The 21,073-nt window shown below is 50.2% G+C and overlaps 7 protein-coding genes and 1 non-coding gene across 9 annotated transcripts; 4 read left to right on the forward strand and 4 right to left on the reverse strand.

Moving 5' to 3' along the window:
- Positions 1-68: 68 nt before the first annotated feature.
- Positions 69-2,535, forward strand: LDX57_009406 (uncharacterized protein). Its single transcript, XM_046091134.1, has 2 exons — positions 69-417; positions 489-2,535. Exons 1-2 carry the CDS (start codon positions 339-341, stop codon positions 2,156-2,158), a joined length of 1,749 nt encoding a protein of 582 aa, XP_045947111.1. The 5' UTR covers positions 69-338; the 3' UTR covers positions 2,159-2,535.
- Positions 2,536-3,046: 511 nt separating this feature from the next.
- LDX57_009407 (uncharacterized protein) lies at positions 3,047-5,644 on the forward strand. Of its 2 annotated transcripts, XM_046091135.1 has the most exons (2): positions 3,047-3,163; positions 3,246-5,644. In XM_046091135.1, exons 1-2 carry the CDS (start codon positions 3,109-3,111, stop codon positions 5,201-5,203), a joined length of 2,013 nt encoding a protein of 670 aa, XP_045947112.1. In that variant the 5' UTR covers positions 3,047-3,108; the 3' UTR covers positions 5,204-5,644. The 2 variants fall into 2 exon arrangements, with proteins under 2 accessions (XP_045947112.1, XP_045947113.1); XM_046091136.1 differs by having other exon boundaries at positions 3,047-5,644.
- Positions 5,645-6,331: 687 nt separating this feature from the next.
- On the reverse strand, positions 6,332-8,181 carry LDX57_009408 (uncharacterized protein; the record flags this gene model as incomplete). The annotated part of the gene is made up of 3 exons (XM_046091137.1): positions 7,364-8,181; positions 6,547-7,298; positions 6,332-6,466 (listed from the first exon to the last, which is right to left on the reverse strand). Exons 1-3 carry the CDS (start codon positions 8,010-8,012, stop codon positions 6,332-6,334), a joined length of 1,536 nt encoding a protein of 511 aa, XP_045947114.1. The 5' UTR covers positions 8,013-8,181.
- Positions 8,182-10,623: 2,442 nt separating this feature from the next.
- LDX57_009409 lies at positions 10,624-10,706 on the reverse strand. The gene has a single exon. It is a non-coding gene; the product is annotated as a tRNA-Arg (tRNA).
- A 364-nt stretch (positions 10,707-11,070) lies between these two features.
- LDX57_009410 (uncharacterized protein) lies at positions 11,071-11,244 on the reverse strand (the record flags this gene model as incomplete). The annotated part of the gene is made up of 1 exon (XM_046091138.1): positions 11,071-11,244. One exon carries the CDS (start codon positions 11,242-11,244, stop codon positions 11,071-11,073), a length of 174 nt encoding a protein of 57 aa, XP_045947115.1.
- Positions 11,245-13,573: 2,329 nt separating this feature from the next.
- LDX57_009411 (PH domain protein) lies at positions 13,574-17,301 on the forward strand (the record flags this gene model as incomplete). The annotated part of the gene is made up of 4 exons (XM_046091139.1): positions 13,574-13,589; positions 13,658-14,008; positions 14,066-14,223; positions 14,308-17,301. 4 exons carry the CDS (start codon positions 13,574-13,576, stop codon positions 17,299-17,301), a joined length of 3,519 nt encoding a protein of 1,172 aa, XP_045947116.1.
- Positions 17,302-18,247: 946 nt separating this feature from the next.
- On the reverse strand, positions 18,248-19,684 carry ERV46 (retrograde cargo receptor ERV46; the record flags this gene model as incomplete). The annotated part of the gene is made up of 3 exons (XM_046091140.1): positions 18,248-19,184; positions 19,242-19,422; positions 19,492-19,684. The coding sequence occupies 3 exons, from the start codon at positions 19,682-19,684 to the stop codon at positions 18,248-18,250; spliced, it is 1,311 nt and encodes a 436-aa protein (XP_045947117.1).
- An 875-nt stretch (positions 19,685-20,559) lies between these two features.
- Positions 20,560-21,015, forward strand: MEX67_1 (nuclear mRNA export, poly(A)+RNA binding protein; the record flags this gene model as incomplete). Its single annotated transcript, XM_046091141.1, has 1 exon — positions 20,560-21,015. One exon carries the CDS (start codon positions 20,560-20,562, stop codon positions 21,013-21,015), a length of 456 nt encoding a protein of 151 aa, XP_045947118.1.
- Positions 21,016-21,073: the final 58 nt, after the last annotated feature.

Here is a 21,073-nt window from a genome sequence, read left to right on the forward strand (position 1 = left end):
AAAAGGAAAAAGCACAACACGTCCCGGGCGAGTTGAGTGAAACGATCGACGATGCGACGGTGAAGAAGATTGAGATCGCGATTCCCAAAAGCAAAAGGCGGCGGAAAAAGTTCCTTGTCCCGGCCTGCCGCTAGTCCTCTTTGAGCAATGCTGCTTCACCGCCTCAGACGGACTCTCCCGGCAAAACTTTTGTCTTTCTTTATCAGCTTCAACTTTCGCGATTTTATTCTCGGGGCTTTGTCTCGCTTCCCAACAGGAACTGTGTGTTTCTTTGTTTGTTCATCACTTCGAATGGGCCTTTGTCTGTGTTGCTCCAAGATTCAATCGTCGTCGGGGCTATGGGACAGAAAAGAAAAGCCTCTGAAGGCTTCCCAACACTGAAAAAGGTCCTGAAGCAAACGGCGCTGGATGATACTGGTAGGCGCATTCTGATCCAATTGAAGTACCCATCCAAAATATGAACCCTTCCTAATGTTATCCCCTTTTAGATCCTATCTATGAGGAGGCCAATTCCGATGACGATTATGCTTCTTCTAACGAGAGTATTGTCACCGGCGACAGTCTACACGATACCCCGGCCACTCCCTTCTCGACAACCTCAACCAAGTATCCCTCCGAACTGAAGACTCACCGCTGCCCCTTCGACGGCTGCTCGAAGGCATTCAATCGTCCGGCTCGACTTCAAGAGCACCTGCGCTCCCACAATAACGAACGGTTATTCAACTGCACCCATGAAGATTGCGACAAGACCTTTCTGCGAGCCTCTCATCTGAACCACCATATCAAGAGCGCCCATACCGGAGTTCGAGATTATGTCTGCGATCGTCCGGGCTGCGAAAAGAGCTTCGTGACTGGCTCCCGTCTTCGTCGACATTTGGCGGCTCACGATGGACGAGACAAGTATCGTTGCACGGAACACCCACCGTGCAATGAAACGTTCCGGAAACACTCGACGCTCCAAAAACATATTATGACGTGCCATTTGAAGCAAAAGCCTTTTCAATGCCCGCATGTCGATACGACGACCGGTCAGAAGTGTTCTATGGCATTCGACACCGCAGGTCATCTTCGCGCCCACGAGAGTCGAGTCCACACCGACAAGCGATTCACCTGTGCGGAGTGCTCCCAGCAGGGCTGCGCCGAAAGCACGGATCTGATGTCCGCCTCAACGACCGATAAGCTGACGGTGTCCTTCCCCACGTATGCGCTGTTGCAGGCGCATATCAAATCCGTGCACCCTCCTCAGTGTCCCACTTGTTCCATCACCTGCTCCACGTCTCGTGAACTGCGGCGCCATCTCGAAGTCGCCCACGGCGATGTGACTATCGAAGACCGCAAGCTCTTCCCATGTTCGATCCCGGGCTGTGACCGCAGCTTCACCAAGAAGGGTAACCTTACTGTGCACATCCGGACGGTCCACGAAGGCGAGCGGCGGTTCGTATGCGGCGAGACTGACCTCTCGGCCTCCAAGAAGGTCCTCGGCTGGAATGACGCTGACGGCTGCGGAAAACGCTACGGCAGCAAGCTCGCCCTCGAAGAGCACATCCGCACCGCCCACCTTGGCTTCCAGAATGCCAAAGCGGAGCGTCGACAACGTCTCGGCCTCGGTAGCAAGGGGCAGCAACACCAGAATGCCTCGCAACCGGGGCTTTCCGCATTAGCCGCTCTCACGGGCGAAGGCTACGCCGAAGAATCAGGCCGCCACATCACCTGTCTCGTCGAGTCTTGTCCCCATCGCTTCCTCCGCAACTACGACCTGTGGATACACATGGGCAGTAAGCACGGTCTTCTCGAGGACGAAATCCGAGATTTGTTCATGAAGCGCGCGCTCCTGACAGATTCGACCACCTCCTTGGACGCCCAAAACAACAACGACCCTCTTCTGCTTCTCTCCGACAACATGCCCGGGATCTACGGTCTCGAGTTCGACCACGACGACCCTTCCTATTCTTCCTATGACCCATACACCCTAGACGCGGCCTCCGCTCCCTCCCTGTCTGTCGATCCCTACGCAGACCTCAACTCAGCCGACCTACCCGTCAAACCGGAACTCAGCTCTGATTTAATGATGCAAGATTTCAGTTCTAAGATACCCAATGCCGACGACCTGGCGATGATTGATCCTTTGTTGGCGTACAATTTGATGGACAATGCATAAACACATACACGCAATACCCAATACTTTCCCCTTTCTGATCTTTTGAGTCAAAAGCTGTGATGATAATGATGAATAATTTCGGGATTAATATTTGTTCTTTAGCACATGCGAATTTACAATAAGCCTTGAGCGAGTTGCTGTTCTATCTCTGATTTACCTCTAGTTCTATGCATCTAAATAGAATGGTGAACTGTTCTATACAACTGGAACATGAGGACCCGTGGCATCGACGCATGAAATGACCGCTTTTGTTGCCAGAAACGTAAAGTCTAAAGAGTACAGATACAATATGACGGTTGCCCCTGCCTCCCTCCGCGGTTTTCCCATGTCTTCGTGAATAGATCTCTTCCGCAGTTCTTGACTCTTTATACAAATTATTATTACTATTTTTGAACAAGTAGATTAATACTTATGATGATAGGTCTTACAACGATCATATATGTTTCTTCATTTTATATCGCTGTTATCAATTTCCCCTGCGATATAAGTATCCAATCATCTACCATGGCCACGAAGGCTATAGATTACTGTACATCTGTTCAGGCCATCGTGTATCTGAACGCTTCTACCGCAGCTCATACAGACAAATGAAAGTAATAAGATACCAACAGTGGCAACTAGCAAAGGTAAAGAAAAGTCTACGAAGCAGGGCTGATCAGATCCAATTAATAATAAAAAGTATGCCTCGTTCTTCTATTTAGGAACTTTGATAACCCTTGTTATATCGGCCCCGGATAGGAAATGTAATTTTTGAATATAAGTATGCACTCAATGCGCCGTTAGGGGCGGTGCAGTGGCCTGGTGTCTATACCCCTGCAAGCTTAAGTACTAATTCTCACTAGATGACTGATCCCGCCCCTCTCATCTCTTCTTCTTCTTCTCACCTGCCATTCTTCTCCTATCTCATCGAGGCCTCGCCTAAATCAGACCAGGAAGCAATTGATACAAGAATGGAGACCGATGGGGAGAAAATGGAGGGGGACCGTGCAACCTTGAAGCGAAGTAGTGCGTTCACTTTCTTTTTACTTGCACAATGGGAGTGTATATTTAGAAAGTCGAAGCATACTGACATATCTTCCACGGCTAGGGGCGGACTTCGAAGGCCCTGAATTGACAGATGATCGCTCTGAAGACAGTGAATTCGATGACTCCGAGGAAGAAGAATGGCGGAAGGAAGATGAGAGCGAAGAGGAGGTCGAAGATCTGGGTCGCGAAGAACAGGACACTGAAGAGCATGAGTATACTATCCCCGGAGACACAGCACGAACGGTGAAGATTCGGCTCTTTGTGGCCGACGGAGGGATATTCCAGTCCAGGTGGACGAAAACCTTTGTCGCCGAATGCACTTGCGATGGCGTCGCTGTCGCCACCGCTCTAGCCCGGTATATTCGTCGAAATGTTATGCGTGAATTTCGGGAGGAGATGGAACAGGCCAGCGAGGAAGCGTGCGATGTGGCCTTCCACGTCTTCGACCGTTATGGAACAATCAAGACCAAGTATAAGGACCATCCAGTGCAAAGAGGAACTGGTGTATGGGGAAACGAGCTTGATCACGGCCCTCTTTTCCTGATTGAAGACCTTCATGTTACAGCGCTAGAGCTACGCCGGAAAGGGCTGGGGCAGAAAGTAGCGGCTTTGATGTTGGAGAAAGCCAAACAGCTCTGCTTAGACAGCATGGGAGATGGCGCACACGCAGATCATTTCTACGGTTCTAAGGAGGCCTTTGAGCGAGCATGGACTCTACATGCTTTGGCCAGCCCCGGACCACTGACAGCTGATATCGAACCGCAGTTAGTGGGCAAGTCCGCAGAAGAACGCTTGACGACACGGATCCGAGTTCAATCTGGTGTTACTGATTTTTGGCGATCATGCGGTTTTCGTCGAATCGGCGCGTCTCGCTGTTTGGCATTTTCGTTCAATCTTCAGCATCAGTCTCGCACCCTTAACGCAACTTCTGATTTCGACCCGCGTAGGAGCCACGCTGAGAATCTTGAGAATGAAGAACTCAAAGTTATTCATGAGGCAGATCATCTTATGGATGTCGAAAAACTTAAATTGGAAAGACTTCGTGGCGCGTTGCCGCTGCATCATGCAGCTCTCACTCTGGCAGACGAAGAACTCAAAGCTTTTTTCGTCACTCATGCTGACGATGAGGCTGATTGGTGTCGAGTGACCAACTCTGAAGCCACGCTTCTACATCTAACAGCTTGTGAGCTCAAGCCACTGAGTACGCGGTGGCTACTTGAGAATGTCCACCACGCTGAGTCCTGGAAGACGGTTCGTGATATTAACGGGTACACGCCACTCGAAGCATTGCAGGAACATTTAGAGACAATGCGAACACAAAAGCAGTATGGTTTCTCAAGGGTTTTGGACCTATCAGACTATTTTGATGGGTATCCCGACTCCGCAGTATCCTGTCTCTTCTTGCTGTCCGGACGGGATCCTTCCGTGCTTAATGACGCATACCTTCGATATGGGTGTACGTGCGGAGACTGTCTGGCAGGGTTTCTATCCGCCCGAATGAGGTGTTCTTTGGTGTTTCATGGAGAGTTTATGTACGACTTTCTCCAGGAGGGAATTGATGATGGGGCCTTTTGGGTAGAGGCCAACGACCACATCCTCGTGCACCTCGATCCCGATGTGCGAAAGAACCTCAAAACCAACAAGTCGCTTCGAAAAGGCTTTATGACTCTTTTCCAGATTGCCGTGGAATGTCTCAATGCGAAAAGAATCCCAACCGCAAAAAATCTCGTATGGTACTGTTACAATCGGAGCGAGTGGCCACCGCATACCAAGCGCTATCTGCGACACGCTGGGTGGCAGATGGGCTGTCGGGCAGTGCTTCGATACATGTTCGACGCTGCTATAACAGAAGATGAGAAATCAGGTGATGGAGAATGTCAACTCACATTGAAGGAGAAATGGTCAGATCTACCAACTTGCAGGAACGACCATGAGTTTGAATTTGTTGCCAGAGGTTGTGGTTACGTTGCGGATGATCTTATTTCGTTACCATCCTGGTATCTTGATTGTTTTTCATAATATATAAGAGCAGCAACGGATTTCCGACCATGTCGAGAATACGGGCTCAAAGTACAGCTAAGGATGACAATAGGTGACAATGAAAGGACCCAAGGGGTAGCAGGTGTGCTAAGCAGCCGCTGGTTCTAGGACCGAGGCAGCTCCTTTTAATACAGATCTCAAATTCCTCGGCCAATTTCTCATTTTCGCTAAAGAGAACAGAAGAGGAAGGTTTACTTCTACTGATAACAACCAATGCTCTCACGATAGTAGCCTTGGAAAGCGAAGGAGCACGATGGAATAGACCAACATTTATAGACACGGTAGATAGATCATAAGAGTTCACACTTTCAATAAATCCACATTTTCATGAAATGAAATGGAAGTAGATTCCCCATCATCCATGCTGTGTCTGTATCGCATGCAAAAAGCCCGGTATCTAACAGAACGACACTACTTAGCGATAACAAGACGGCCAACAACCCTATTAGGTAGGTAGCGAGATTGATTAGTCGTTATGGAAAATCAAACGGCAAGGGGGTGATCTGGCATGAAGGAGCCAATGAAGACAGAGAGGGTGAGATAACAACTAAACACAAGATGATTTTGTGAGAAGGAAGTATGTAAGTACTATGTTATAGCCAAATGCTTGCTCTTGTTCATTGAGTGAAGATTGTGCATCCTTAAAGACTAAGTACCCTGACTGACTGACTGACGGAATTCTTCTTTCATTTAACCAGAGAGAATCGCCGTGAGATTCCCTTTGAGCCGTCTGTGGACAGTCCACTACTCTCTGGAGAGGTATGAGATGAGGAGGGGGGAGTGTCGATATGTCCACAGACAAAGAGAAAGAAAAGAGATAGCAACGAAACATACCATTGCCACCAGACCCAATGTAATCATAGTCGAGATTGACCGCATTCTCAAAGTTACCCAATGGTATAGATCGGCCTATGTTCCAACGGCGATCAATCTCTTTTCTAACGTTTTTTCATATCTTTTGGGCGTTCGATGTGGAGCATTTATTCATGAGCGGAGAATGTGTTTGAGAAATGAAAAGAAAAAGGCAGTCGCAAGAGAGTATTACTCAAACGTTGGTATCATTTGAAGGGTCCCGAGATCAGCATAGCCATTGATGCTCAATTGTCCCTAATTTTGCTCATTGCGCAGGTCCTCGTCAGTGTCCGGAACATCGGTGTGTCGTGAGGGCCAAGGTGTCTTGTCTCGAAAGCCAGTAGTGGACCGAGACCTTGGAATCACACGATGGGGCGCTACCGTACTTTCCTGCAGTAAAAAGAGAATCTTTGATTAGCCAGATATACTTTGGAGAAGTATCAAGGAAAACTTGGAGGGTTGTGATATACCTCATATGCCGAAGAACCCCGATTCACGTAGGCAGCAGCAGTCCTGGGCCAACTAGCAGACCCCGGACGGATCCTCAGGGGTGCTTGACCGTCTTTGCTTGAGGAAGGAGTAGGACTGAAAGGTGGTGCTTCCTTCTTCTTGTCCAGAAGAGATGGACGTTCAGTCAAACTGGCCATCAAAGTGCGGTTTACTTTCTGCACATCCTTGAAGTAGCCAGGGTTCCATTTGGCCATGAGACTATTGCTGTAGGAAAATGGGGCGTCGGTATTGGACCGAACTCCATCGTTGGCTCTAATCTGGGTCAGACGTCTCAGGAAATTGATATAAGCTTTGTTGGCCTCTTTAGAAGGCTCGTGGGATGTGAAAAGCCGAGCGACATCGCAAAAGAGATGGACAGCAGCCAGTCCTCGTGCCATAGCCAACCAAAGCGCAATCTTGACCAACATGTTGAAAAACTTCTCGTTGCCTCTGTGAGCTGGCCAGACCACGAGATCGCCTTCGTCTGCCATTTTCGTAGATGGACGAGGTATTTTGGTTGTAGTCGGTGGAAGCCATCCTTCCTCACGCGCCTTCTCCGGCCGATTATTGATGAGATCGTTCCTATAGAAATGATAGAACTTTGTCAGCTCGAGTTCTGCATGAGCATAACCGCCCCACTTGAGTGACGCTTTGCAGGCTTCAATGCGAACTTCCTTCATGCTCATCATTGAGCTCCGGGGATTAGACACAGGAAGGGTACTGTAGCAGCTTCCTAGCCAGTAGTTAGTACCTCCTAAAAACCACTTTCCACGCTCTCCAGGCCAATGAAAAACTTACTATCTTCTGTGTCTCTCTCGAGCGCCTCCAGAACGTCTAACTTGAACTCTTCTATGACCCTCACAGCTGCTTCCAGTTGCTCGCAGACGCTGGCAGAATAGACACTCCTAGTGTTCATCCAGTAGATCGGGGTCTTCGGCTCCCCTCGCAGAGGTTCCAACAGTTTTCTCAGCACCTGAAGCTCCGTCAAAAAGTAACTCTCATCCGCCGTTCCGGTGCCGATTGGCGAAGCACCTATGAGCTGCGGGTAGCGCTTGCGGAGCCATTCTCGCAGCTTACACTGAATCTTGTCCACGTTGTTGGATTCCTCCAGAAGAATCACAAGAAGTTGCTCATAGGAGCCTGGGAGCACATTCTTGACTAATTCTGGAAGTTCCGCCATAAGCTCAGCCCTGAACGTGCTTGGGTCGAATCCTCTAGTGAACTCGGCCATCAGGAAATCTACCTTGCGACTCTGGTGCGTGTCGATCCCGTTGGCAGCCTTTTCGGGGATTTCGTGGAACGCGGTGTCTTCATTGCCGACGGGGATGTCAATAGCATAAGGGATTTTTCTCCAGTCGGAGGGACTCGTTGGCGGGGTGGACGAAGATGGAGTCGACAATAGAGGAGTACGCGATGGAGCGGTGAGCGAGAGGTCGGAGATGTCCATGTTGAGAGCTCAAACAAAATACGTTTCTCTTTCAATTGGCATACAAAGGAACTCCTGGGACTATCACCAAAATAACAAGAGAAATGACCAGTACAAAGAATAGACACTGAAGATGAAGACGCAAGAGGACAAGTGAATGGAAATCTGTATGTGGTGGTGACTTTTTACCAGGAAATGGTTTCAATTGCTGGATCGATCTGCTTGTAGATGTGGAAGTTGAAGAAGAGAGTTGTAGAGATGTAGGAAGAAAAGAGAAATGGGGGATGGGGGATGGGAGATGCCTGGTGATATAGGAGCCTTGACAGCTTGAGTGAATATACCAAGTATGAGTGTGAGCCTGAGGAACGCAAACGACATCATCCGTTTAGATAATGGAAAGTATCAGAAAACCCCATATCCACAACACAACCATTCTCTGGTGTACTATACTGCTATGTTCACTTGGCTTGGCAACAGGACTCATACTGATGAGCCTTGAGATTTTTTCAACATCTTGCTCATTTTATTAGTTCACAAACCAATGGGGCGCTACCTTATGCTACATCCATAGTTTATATGTTGTGATTCTAGTAGAGTGAGGAAGCCTTGAAGTCACAAGTAATAATGTGCATGGAACAGATTGAAGGGCTTAGTAATTGATAGAGGAGATTGCCTTGAAGACACTTTAAACTGGCAATCATCATACTAGCTTCGCTCATTAGACTTGATACTATCACTGTGCAGATTTTATGCATAGGCTTTGCCAGAAATAAACACGACGCAACCAAACGCGTCTCTCTTCACAATTTATGTAATTCTTCCTAGATAACTTAAGCTTAAGACAACTTGACATGTGGATAAGCTGTGTTTTTATACTGTGATCGGCAACTTGTGTTGAGATATCAGGTACTGCAAGGACTGACCCCAGACGGTCAACCTGATACCTGGAATTTCTACAACTTGCATCCGAGGTTTAGCTAATAAATATTGCTGATGGAATGGAAGTCTGGAAAGATAATCAACCCTAGCCCGTGCGTATATCTTTTCTACTTGAAGTTAAATACTCTAAAGGCCGACCGCTTTACTACGAAGTATGCAGGGCCTAGTTTAAAGTTAGAAGACACCAGCCAGCCTTTCTAGTACCATTCTGTCTTTTGAGCCTCTTAGATGCAAGATATAAATAACCACGCCACGAAAAGATAATCTTCACCAGACGACGATAGATCAATGGTAGGAATCGGCACGCAAGGACCAACACACATGGACCTACATTCTTCAACAAGACGAGCTAGCATTGAGTCCGATCCAATTGCACAGCCCCAAATACGATGAACGCATCAATCACGACCATCAGGAGGTCTTGGCAGGGACAAGAAGCGATCTACAGAAAGTGGACTAACTAGTGGATAACCTCTGAGCTGGGCTGGAGGAATCTCCAATACGAGCTAGGCAAGCCGCAATGTGAATCCGCCCAGTTCGTATGCCGGATGGGGACATAGGGCTTCACTACTGCCTTCCCATGTTGATTTAGATTTTAGACAGGGCTAGCCTGGGTGGGTCCGACAAGTGTGACTGCGTCACTGGCAAAGAGTTTGCGTATACGAACTGTGGATGTAGGTAGAGTGAATTGCTGCGGAGTGCTGCAGGAGTGACATGTGGGTTGTCTTGAAGAAGCTCAGGGCTGCGGAGATGAATTAGGGAGGGAGTGTCTTTAGGAGAATTACCCTTTCTTTTGCTGAATGGCGGCAAGATCGTAGCAATTCCCTTGGCTGTCTACTTCACCCAGTAGGAATTGCGACAGTGATGATCTGAAGGAAATAGCGAGGAATTGCCAGCTATTCCCCGGGGTTCTCAGTCTCAGAGCTGGAGGAGTATTTGTATATGCAGCCTAACACCTGTCAGTATTGGATGCCCTGTACTTATTCTTGTTTCAATAAGATCCAGAAAGGTACATTCAAAGATCAATATTTTACTGAGTACATCAACAACCTATCGGTGTATATTGTACTGAGTACTCCGTATGATAGGACGTACTCTAGTGGGTCAGTCAGCGACGATCCCAGAATCAGATAAACTTCAGGAATTGGCTGTTTTACCTTGTTTCACCGGCCGTGAAGCTGGGCGGATGTCGTGTCCCAATAATATCCGACTGAGACCGTGCACCCTCACTGCGCCTGCAAAAAGCCAGGAATGGGCCACTTCCCCCGACAAGGTGGCTTGATGGAATGGATGGAATGGAATGGATTGCAACGTGGTTAAGAAGTCGAAACAAGGCAATCAACCCACCGCTGAGGTCATAAGTGCAGGGAAAGGATCCGGTTCAGCAATGATCGCTGTAAGGGTGCGCGTCAGCCCCCCCCCCGAGTCTGGCTGGTTCGGGATTGGAAGCTCCGCAATTTAGACTCTACTAGGGGAGAAAACTGGGAGATTCGTGGCTCTCGCATCGGTGAAGCTGGATCCTTTCATATGCTCTTTGGGTGATAATTAACCGTGAATGTCTTATCTATTTGGGTCTTTCCTTCTTTGTTCATATATCGAGTAGCTACTTGTACAGGGAAAGTTTTAAATTGATGTCTCTTCGCAGTTGTATCAAATAGTATGACCACTATCATAAAATCCAAAAAAAATCAACCGACCCACGGGGGGGTCGAACCCCCAATCTTTGCTTCACGGCCATAGTAGGAGAGCAACGCGTTACCATTACGCCAGCGGGCCAATTTGGCCTCGTCGAGGCGTTTTAATAATTCATTAATGACTCCGAGCGGTCCTTCAAAGGTTCGTCGCGTGACTTTCTGCCATCTTGGTTTCTGAGGCATAAAAGGAAGAGTCTGCTTCACGAATGACCGGGAATACTCCCAGTGATGCCATCACTCGAGATCGCTGACAGTGACAGCGGTAATAACTAATGCTATTTCCAGGAATTGGTCATGACACGGACTGACGAACCCCTCATTTTCACCGGGATGTGCCATGTCATGTTTTGAGTACCAAGGAAAGGCCAAGGAGTCGGCGAGTCTGATAGCCTACACTGTGTACGTGCAAACCGCGGCAAGACACCAGGCTCCAGTCTATCTATTATCTACAAGACGAGCACTCCGTCCTCACGCGAGACATATGTCGGTGGCTGGATGGCAGCCCTGGCAGGAATGGTGGTGAGAGCGAGCGCCATCGGAGGCAAAATGACACCCGCCGCTTCAGACCCGACTGGATCGGCTTGGCCTCCACGGCGCCCATGGAATGCAGCCAGGGACATTTTTAGCTACCGATCTTATGCACCTTGGGGGCCGCATCGTGATTCTTCCGGCAGGTTCCCCAGTCCCCTCGGCGATACAATTTGGTAAATCCCTGTGCGATTTTCCTGATTGTCGCCGGGGGGTGCGGGTACTGGACATGAATCTTATGTACTTAGTGTCTATTACTCGATTTTAAGTCGCTTTTACGTTTAGATTGCATGATGAGGGGGCAGCATGTTTGGGCATACACCGTACATCGGTCATCCCCGCAATCCTTTTGACCCGCGACGATTCAGAATCTGGAGGACCAACAAATTTTTGGGCTCAGCTGGTATTAATCTTTGTTAGATTTTCCTCTTTTCCCTTTTATTATGTTTGATTTGATAAACTCATCATCATTCACCGAATTGTCCAAAAGGGCGAAATTAATATTCTTCGTGATCGATGTAGCTGTGGCACGGGGTCGCAGAGTGTGGCTGTACCCCCGATTAACCCTCTCCGTGAAATTGGCCACTCGGGTCCCTACGGTTGCTGGGGATAATCACGACGATTATTTCAAAAAGGTAAGACTACTAAAGCATGTCGCATGCACTAGTGTCGTTCTACATTAACGGTCACCGTTTGGTGGTTCAATCATGCTTGGCGCCCAGATTGTCTCGCCCTGGCCTCGTGGAAGAGATAGGAGAGAAAAGAAAAATAAGATAAAACAAAACCAAACAGGGTAGGACAGAAGTCAAAAGGGCAGCCAGACAAAGGAAATGGCGGGTAGAAGACGAAGAAGAAGAATATTGAATGACAATTATGGATGGGAAGGCAAGGAAAGGGGGACGGCAATCAAGTAAGACATGCAGGACTGGATGCCAACAGGCTACTATATTTGGCCCATGCGGATGGACAATAAGAGAAAATCATTCATTTGCAGCTTGCAATCAGCAATCACCACCAATTATTATTCATTCATCCTTATTCAAAGGCGGCAATTAATACGATCGGTTACGCCGCCCTTCGCTAGTCCAGCGTAGGCTTTACTCCGTATAGTCGGAGTGTTCCATACGGTGGCCATCAGGGACTACGTACTCCGTACTTATCAGGAGACAGATCTGTTGGAATAATGGATACTGGAGGAGCCGGTCTATTTAAACTAATGGAAATGATTATCCCCGGAGATCATCACAATCATATTATGAAGGAAAGATAGTATGGGTCGATCTCTGGTCAGAGAAACGGAAGAAAAGAAAACGAGGAAAAGAATAAATAAAATCAAATACAAAATGGAAAAAAAAAAAAAAGAAAAGAAAAGAAAAAGGGAGGCCGATGACGCCAGCCTCTCCGAACCAAAGAAGAAAAAAGAAAAAAGAAAAAAAAAAAAAGAAAAAGGCCAGAACCACTTGGCCAGTACGGTAAAGCGCACGTATTACCTCATGTCTTCCTCTGGATACTTTTTAGTTAAGGAACTGTACGGAGTACCTAGGTAGTTAACTGACAATTCCTTGATCCTCACGTCTTTCCTCGCTTGAACCTTGGCTTCTCTTCTCTCTTCCTCTTCCTCTTCCTCTCCATCTCTCTCCATCTCTATCCCGATATCCCACATTCGACGTACATGACCTGCGACGGCATTTCCAGTATCATAAAAACCCTTTAGGTGTTACAGCTTCACCTCCAGACCCACGTCTGGCCGTGTACACTACGGACTACGGAGTAGGTCTACTACTGTTTCCCTTTCTTCTTGCTTTGCCTCCGTCATCTCTTTTCATCCGCTTTCCTCATCTGCCATTTCCCTTTTCTGCCTTTCATCTTCTGCGCACTTCTGTCCCACTCTCGGTTTCGCTCTTTTTTCCTTTCGCGCTTCCTCCCCTCTTTTCTTGAACCAACTCGTTGGCCTTCCGCCATCCGTCCATCGGCATCCGCTAACTGAGACATCAGTTCGTCCTAGTGACCCATTTCGAAAGTCAGGCGCTTGGAATCTGACCTCGCGCCAACCTCCGTCACTTGGCAATTCGCTTTCGCCTGACTCCTTCTTCCTTTCTCTTTATAGGAATTTCCTTTATCTCCTTCGATTTGATCTTTTCTCCGGCGACGTTCTGAGTGCACCCTTTGCCCCGCAGGGACTCCATGGACTCAAGTTTCTAGTTCCTATACCGAACCTTGGCGGGTCCTGACACATTGTCGTTATCTCCGTGCGGAGGCAACGGATTCATTATTACCTTTTCGCCTCTCCTTTCTCTTGCAGCCGATTAACTTGGTTCCTCCTTTCGCTCGCTTACATCGGCTTTCTGTTCGCCGTGCGCCAATTTGTGTTCTGGGAGTCGGATCTACAACCCTGGGTCAGAAGACGAAATCTAAGACATCATGGTTCGCTCGCGTGGTAAGCGATGAATTTTCATCCCTGTTGTATCATCTGGACTCTAATGGTGGCCCTCCTTGCTTTTCCAGTGCTCTCTTTTATCTCGGCATTCGGTGGCCCATCGCGCAAAGATACCTCCGGGAAACACAACCGAACATCATCGGCCTCCTTTACCCTCAATACCTCTTCTCCTTCCCGAGTAGAGACATCCTCTACAGATACGCCAACCCCTCCCGATGCCTCACCAACGGGAGTCACCACCATCGGGGAGCGCCGCGCATCAAGGCCGGGGTCAGCCCTCTTCTCCCATGATCCCCCATTTATGGAGCTGTCGGGGGACACGCCCGCAGAGTTACAGCCGATATTCAACTACCTCAATAGCCATGCGAACAAGCTGTACCATGAAGGGTATTTCTTGAAACTGAATGACCTGGACAATCGTACGTGCTCGGCGAATAGATCGGCAGAACTAGGATAGAGACTAACTTGCAATATAGATGGCCGACCATGCGCCGATCGCCAGTGGGTAGAATGCTACGCGCAGCTCGTGGGGACCGCCCTCTCCCTATGGGATGCTGCTGCGCTGGACGCAGCAGGGGAAGAGGGAGACGTCGCGCCGACTTTCATCAATTTGGCAGATGCGTCAATCAAGATGGTAAGTATCGACAATTCTCTGCGGATGTGCGGATGTGCGGATGTGCGGTTGTCATCAATGGCCATGACTGACGATCTGATATAGATTGAGACGTTACCAACTCGAAACCAAGCCACCCCGGCTTTAAAGAATGTGCTGAGTATTTGTTCTGCTGGTCAGAACCGATATCTCTTACATTTCAACTCATTCCATTCGCTTACACAGTGGACGGCTGCGATCCGTCTATCCTTGTTCGAGCACACGTCCCTGTACGAGGCATATACCGGTTCAATTATCGCTGGCAAAGGCAAACACCTTAACAATATCCGATCAATTCTCGAGCGAAGTCGATTCAAGCACGAGGACTGGGCTCGAGTTCGGTTCGGCGCCGGTACGCCGTGGAGACGATGCTGGTTTGTGGTTACGCCCCCGAATGAGAAGGAGTTCCAGAAGGCCCAGAAATCGCTCAAGAAGAAGTCCGCATATGACAGAGCGCCTAAACTGGTATTGGGAGACATCAAGTTCTACGAAACAAAGAAGACGAAGAAGGTCAAACCGATAGCGACGATTACCAATGCCTATAGTGCCTATGCGATTTACCCTCAGTCTAAACCACTGATCGACCAATCGACTTTGGTCAAGATCGAAGGAACTGTCACTATCCACACGCAACCCGAATCAACATCCGAGGGATTCGTATTTGTCATGCCGGAGGCTCATCCGGCTGTTCCTGGATTTGAGATGATGATCAGGTTCCTCATCCCGACGTTTGACACCTTCAATCTTTACGGTCGGCCGACACGTCTGATTGCGGCCACCAACCACATCAAGAGCATCATGTTCGCCTTCCCCAATGAACGTCGCTACGGATATCTGGACATACTTGATATTGCGGGCTTGATGCAGACTCCTGGCAGTCAGAACTGGACTGAAGCGGAATGGAGACAGCAGCTCAAGGAGGCCACTTCACGCAGAATGGCAGCCGGCGGTAGTAGAACCAGCAGCATGTCTGGCAGCAAGCCGCGTTTCCGCTCCAGTCTCCCCAACCGCTACAGCCATGTGCCCGGCGGACCGTCTCAGCGAAGCAATGCCACCTACCCTGATCGCCAGGCTGGTTTCAATCAGTCCACCGATGCTATTGTCCGCGAAGAGCCGGCGGATGAGTCTTTCTCTCCCGCCCTGCATTCGCGGGTCAATTCAGACATCACCGGCATGTCTCCCCTCAAGAAGCCCCCGCAGGCGTCCTTCGCCGAAAGCTCGCCGTCGTCATCTGCTCAAGATATCGCGCAGCAGGGCAAAGAGCGGCCTGGCAATGGCGATTTCAATGACCAGAGCAGCTCCGAAAGCGACTCCAAGCAGCAACAGCCGGACCCTCAAGCTGAGGCGATTGGACAACAGTTTCGGTCCCCTTCCCCGCCTTCCCCCGTCGTTATCCCGCCTGCTTTTACGCATGGACCCGGAGAGATGCCGTCAACACGACCACAGCCTTCACCCGACCTGAAGAAGGCAAACCGAATGTCGAACGCTACGCTTACCCAGTTGGTCGCCGCCTCCGGGAACAAAAACCTGCTACGTACCGACTCGCCGGCGGGGAGCCAGGGATCGGGATCGGCGTATTCCCATGAACCAAGTCCGCAACAGACGGTTCCCGACAGTCCTTATTTCTCAAACGAGGAGCAGATTGACCTGGGCCCCATTATCTTCGACTCTCCGGCAGCACGCGTGAATCGGACTTACTCCGGCAGGGCCAACGGTCCCAACTTCATTCAACTCAGCAAGAGCACGAGGAGAAAGCCTTTGCCCTCCCAACAAAACAAGGATCTCAACATTCCCAGCCCCGTGGGCGAGCCCAGCTTTGACGATCTGCGCCACACGATGGATGAGGACGCATTCAATAGAATTGGCGCTAACCCATCGCTGCCTTCGCCTGATAAGGACACCCATCAGGATGAAGAAAGTGTTTACGACGATGCCTCCACGACCTCCCCCGATTATGCGAGCACTCGTGGCTCCGTCTACAGCAAACGTTCAGTCAGATCAGCAGCTCGACCAAGAATGGGCGTCATGAAGACCGTCGGAACGGCGCCATCCAAGGATGTAGTCATCGGCGATGCTCATTATTCCCTTGACAAGCCACTAAAAGGAAACCCGGACATCCCTTCGATCGACTTCGGGCCAACGCTCACTTATTTGCCCACCACCGGGCGTCCGACCACCTCAGACACGCTGAAGAATTGGACTCACCAGAGAAGTGATTCTGACGCCACGGAAAGACAGCGCATTTCTGTCCCCACACATCCGATGGATCGCGCTCACTCTCGATCGCCCAGCCAGGATGAATTCCGACGAAGCGTTCTGTGGCAACCCGGCATGGCCGGTGCACGTCCAACCACACCGGGAGGCGGGCTTTCAGCTGAACAATTCGTGCAACAGCGGGCGGCACCTAGCCCGCCAGTCCACATGCACCACCGAAACTCTTCTACGTCACCGCCGCCAGTGCGACCCGTATCCGGTGACTGGACGGGTCATTCTCGATCCCAGTCTCAAATGAATATGGGACGAGACGGTCCGCCGCCTCGCCCCCATTCTCGTGGAGCCAACAGCATGATGAATATGAATGATATCTCGTCTCACCTGTCAGCTCGCGAGCAGGAGCACGTCGCTCGCATGACTGGTTCGTCATTCTTCAACATTTCCACCGAAAAGAAGAAGCACGAGCCTCAGGTCAACCCCATGGGCCTGGTTGGCGCGATTGATGCGAGGGAGAGGGAGAAGAAGGGTATCATGGAGGGTATGTCGAACCAGATGGTGCAACATGCTATTGCCCAGCGCCAGCATCACTTCCAGCACCAGCAACCGGCGCCGACACCCCAGCCTAACCCTTACGAAACCCCCAACGCTCGCCACAGCGTCTACAATATTCCCACCGCAAGCCGCACCTGGGATGCTCTGAACCAGCCCTATCGACCCGAAGAGCCACGTCGTCAGTCTTGGTACGGTCAGCTGGGTGCTGCTCAGCAACCACCGGCGTACCAGCAAAGCCAGCTTTTCAGTCAGCATCCCGGCCACTACGGCAACACCAACGCAATGCATTATTGATCTATGCTTCCTTCATTTCTCTTTTTTGATCCGTCTTCATCTTTTATTGTGCAGATCATGTCACTGACTTCCATTCCCTCTGATCTTTTCATTTTGGTATCTCCTGTGTTTTAGCTTTTCATCTCGTGTAACGGCCATTCCTTGATATTTCTTTTCTTTTCCTTTGAATTTTTTCCAAGCTTCATATGGCGGCGCATCTTAGATCTAGAATACCAGATCTTCGCATCTGGAAACAAACGTCAGTTGCTGTTCATTCCCTTCTCGATGCATCGCACATCAAATGGAGTTGCAAGAATAGGTCTGGCGTTCTAGGTTATTGCTTGCTTGTTCTTTTTCTTTTCTTTGTTTCCTGCCTCTTTTGCTCTCTTTCTTTACTTTGTCATTGGTGCGGGTCCTACGGGATAAACTTTTCTTTTTCTTTTTCTTCTCGCCAGCTCTATGCATGTACATACAGGCGCACCTTGCTTACTGAGATTCTGAGTGCAGAATGCAAATATTGCATGGTGAATCTTGATCATTTCCTTAACTCCCTCATAGGTGGGCATAAATGCCAGAGTACTATTCTAGGAAGACAGTGGTTGCTTGTGAAGTTTGGCAAAATATGAAGACCCAAGATGTAGATTTGTAGATTTATAGATTTGAAGGATACCTATGATATGAATGCGCCAGAGACATCGCGACACGACCAAAATAAGAAGCTTGTAGACCGAAACGCCGTGGCTACTCTTAACCTTTCCCACTCTCACTTACTGCTTTCTCATCTGTGATCCCGGAGTTTTCTACTCCTTCGGGTGCTGATGCCTGCAACTTCTTCACAGTATTTGTCCTCTCTCTCTCCCCCGTTCTCTCTAGTTAGATATTCTGTTTTCTGGTTTTCTTTTTGGTTGTAGATCAGGTATGTGGTGATGGAAAGGGTTTACTTCAATGGCCGAAACTAATCTCCTGTTTAATGGGAGTGAAGCTTCTTCACACGGAGAGCACCTTCGTACAGACCACGGTCCACGGCGGCCGCAACGGTAAGGGTACCACCGATGATGGCGCAAACGCCGGTCAAGAAGCCAGTGAAGGTCTTAGGCCGAGCCTCGCGGTTGATGACTTTCATGGGGGAGATATCGTAGTTGAAGAAGACGCCGGGGATGCCGTTGGACGCGTGCAGACGTTCCTTGTGGCCCTCGTCGGCCGCGTTGCCGCCCATCAGGGACCGCTTGTGCGACGTCACAGAGTACTGGTGGGTTTCGATGCTGCCCTGGCTGCCGTATCCGAAGCCGTGCGTGCCAAGGGGGGCTTGCTCGTTGGTGTTGTGCGCGTCCATGGAGGCCAGTGGATCCCAGCCTAGCGGGAGATACGACGTCGAGACCACCTTGACGAAGTACATGTAGTTGTACGCGGGCTGGTCGGTGTCCTGGCGCGTCTCGTCCAGCGGGTTTGTGTGGTGGTGGTCGGTCCATTGCCAGCGGTCCGAGAGCTCGTCGGGCAGCTGGGGCCCGAACCGCAGCTGGTGGATGAGATGCGTCATCGTGTGCTTCTCCGCGTCGGGTAGGTCGGCTTCGAAGTAGTTCTCGAGGTCGTGCACGTGGATGTTTCCGCTCGTGAAGCTGCGGCCGGGCGCGATGTGGAAGTTCCCGACAACCTTGTTCACGCGGACCACGCCCTCTAGTCGGCAGCCTTCGCGGCGCTGTGCCTCGATTCGTTGCGCGTACCCCTCGCGCTCGCACTGTTCGATGTTCTCGCCCTTGCCGAATGCCCATTGGTGTTGTGCGTAGGCTTCGCGCACTTCCTCGCAGGTGTTGCAGCAGTGTTTGTCGTTGGCGTCTTGGGGCACGCCGCCGCAGTCGCCGCAGTAGTTCGGGTCGAGGTGTTTGGCTTTTTCTTGCTCCGAGTGGCTAGAGAGACATTAATCGCGGTGGGAGGGGGCAAAGGGATATCGAGAAGTAGCGTACAGTTCTAGAGCCTGAATGTCCAGGACCTTGCCGCCGTCAGCTTGCGAGCTCAGGCGCACTTTGTTCACACCGTGCACAACGCCGACTTGCTGTTCACCAGAGACATCCATCACATCGAGGGTGAGGAGTTCGCACGGAAGTCGAGGGAAGGTCATGTTCAAGTGGATTTCCATCTTTTCTCCTGTTCATAGATATCAGCCTTCCGTTCAATGTCCGCAATTCGTCGGTTGCGAGTTGGTGCTGTCCGTACCTCTTGACTTATCAACCACCAGCTCTGGTAGGACCACCACCCGGGTGTACTCTACCCATTCTCCCCAGACCAGCCAGAGGACAACGAGGAGCGACACTAGGGTGATGATGCCGCCGGAGGTCGTACGGATGCGAGCATCCTCGACGGTCTTTGCAAAAGCATCTAGCCTTGTAAATCGCGATTTCGCCGGCATGATTCTATGAACGATTGGCGATCATGCGGCGGGAGAAAAACAAACGGAACAGCGAGAAAGAAAGGAATGGAAGGACCCTGTCGAATCGATGGGAGCCAGCGGGGATGGGAACTGTCTATAGTCGGCATGGAGATCTCCGTCAGTGAACTGTAAATAAAGGCACTAAGGCCTGTTTGTGAGGGGGCCAAGAGGACAACGATCCATTCCAATTGAGGAAGAAAAGAGTCAGCCAACATAAGGAAAGAAAAGTCCACTTACACACGCTGGTTGGAATCACCGAGTCGAAGTCGAGTCGGATTGGATTGTCCTGTCGCCGCAAACTGTCCTGATGGTTCGGGGCGCATAGCATGTACTGTATGTAACGGACTCCACCTCCGTTGCGGGTGTTGGTATCAGTATTACCAACATACGCCAAAGGACAAACAGCAGCCTCTGATTGGCCAATTGCCGCGAATGCCTGACGCGGCATCACGTGATACTGCAAGGCATCCACCGGCAGCCGCGAGGTCAGGTGACTAGCTGCCTGCGACGGATTCACGTCACTTTTTCTGCTTTCGCCCGTTGATTCATCGCAAGTCAAGGCAAGCCTCGCTCTCGGGGTAAAATTTTCTGCTTCTCTCCAGTCAACCCAACCAACACATATTGGTGTCTTTCTTAACTATAAGCATTCTAATCTCTCCTGTTTTCTATCTTCTCGCCTTTTATCCTCCCCTCTTCTCCTGCGTTGCATGTCGACTGAGCCGTCTCTGTACAACTAAGGCGCGCAGCGCTCGGTCCGCCTTGCAAGTTCAAGTCCTGAACAAAATCCGACTTGTCCCATATTCAGCTTAGCCTCCTTATACCCGTGACGAATAACTATACATCTGCGTTCGAAAATGAAGAACGGAAAAGGCTCTCGTGGTCGCGCTGGTGGTTCGGACCGTGGGGGGATTCGCAAGCGGGGTGCGGCCACCAAGGTCGATCGAGATGGAGATCTTTCTATGGATGCAGGATCTGCTCGGAACCGTGGCAAGAAGGCGCGCACGGAAACCGGCCGGTCTGGTGCGGCAGGAGGCGGACGGCCGAGGGCCCTCGATGCGATTCAAAAAGCGATCACCAGCAACTCGGATTCCCAGGCCAACATTCGACAGGGCGGTCGCGCGGCTAGCTTGGAACAGGTCATCGTCCGCGGGTGGAAACAGAGCAAGGCAGCCTCGAATCGCGACGGCGGCCTCGAGAGCCTTCTCACCTTCCTCGAAAAGAAACTCAACACCTCCGACTCGAAATCTGGCCAACGCGCAAGGATAACCAAGGTATGTGCAACACCAGAACTGGCCATCTTACCGACATGAATTCGCAACGTCGTTTCCTCTCCGGTTTGTTCTCGTTTTTTCATCCCAGGATATGGTT

The sequence above is a fragment of the Aspergillus melleus genome, assembly GCF_016097325.1.
Source record: "Aspergillus melleus strain CBS 546.65 chromosome Unknown contig5, whole genome shotgun sequence".
Taxonomy (NCBI): domain Eukaryota; kingdom Fungi; phylum Ascomycota; class Eurotiomycetes; order Eurotiales; family Aspergillaceae; genus Aspergillus; species Aspergillus melleus.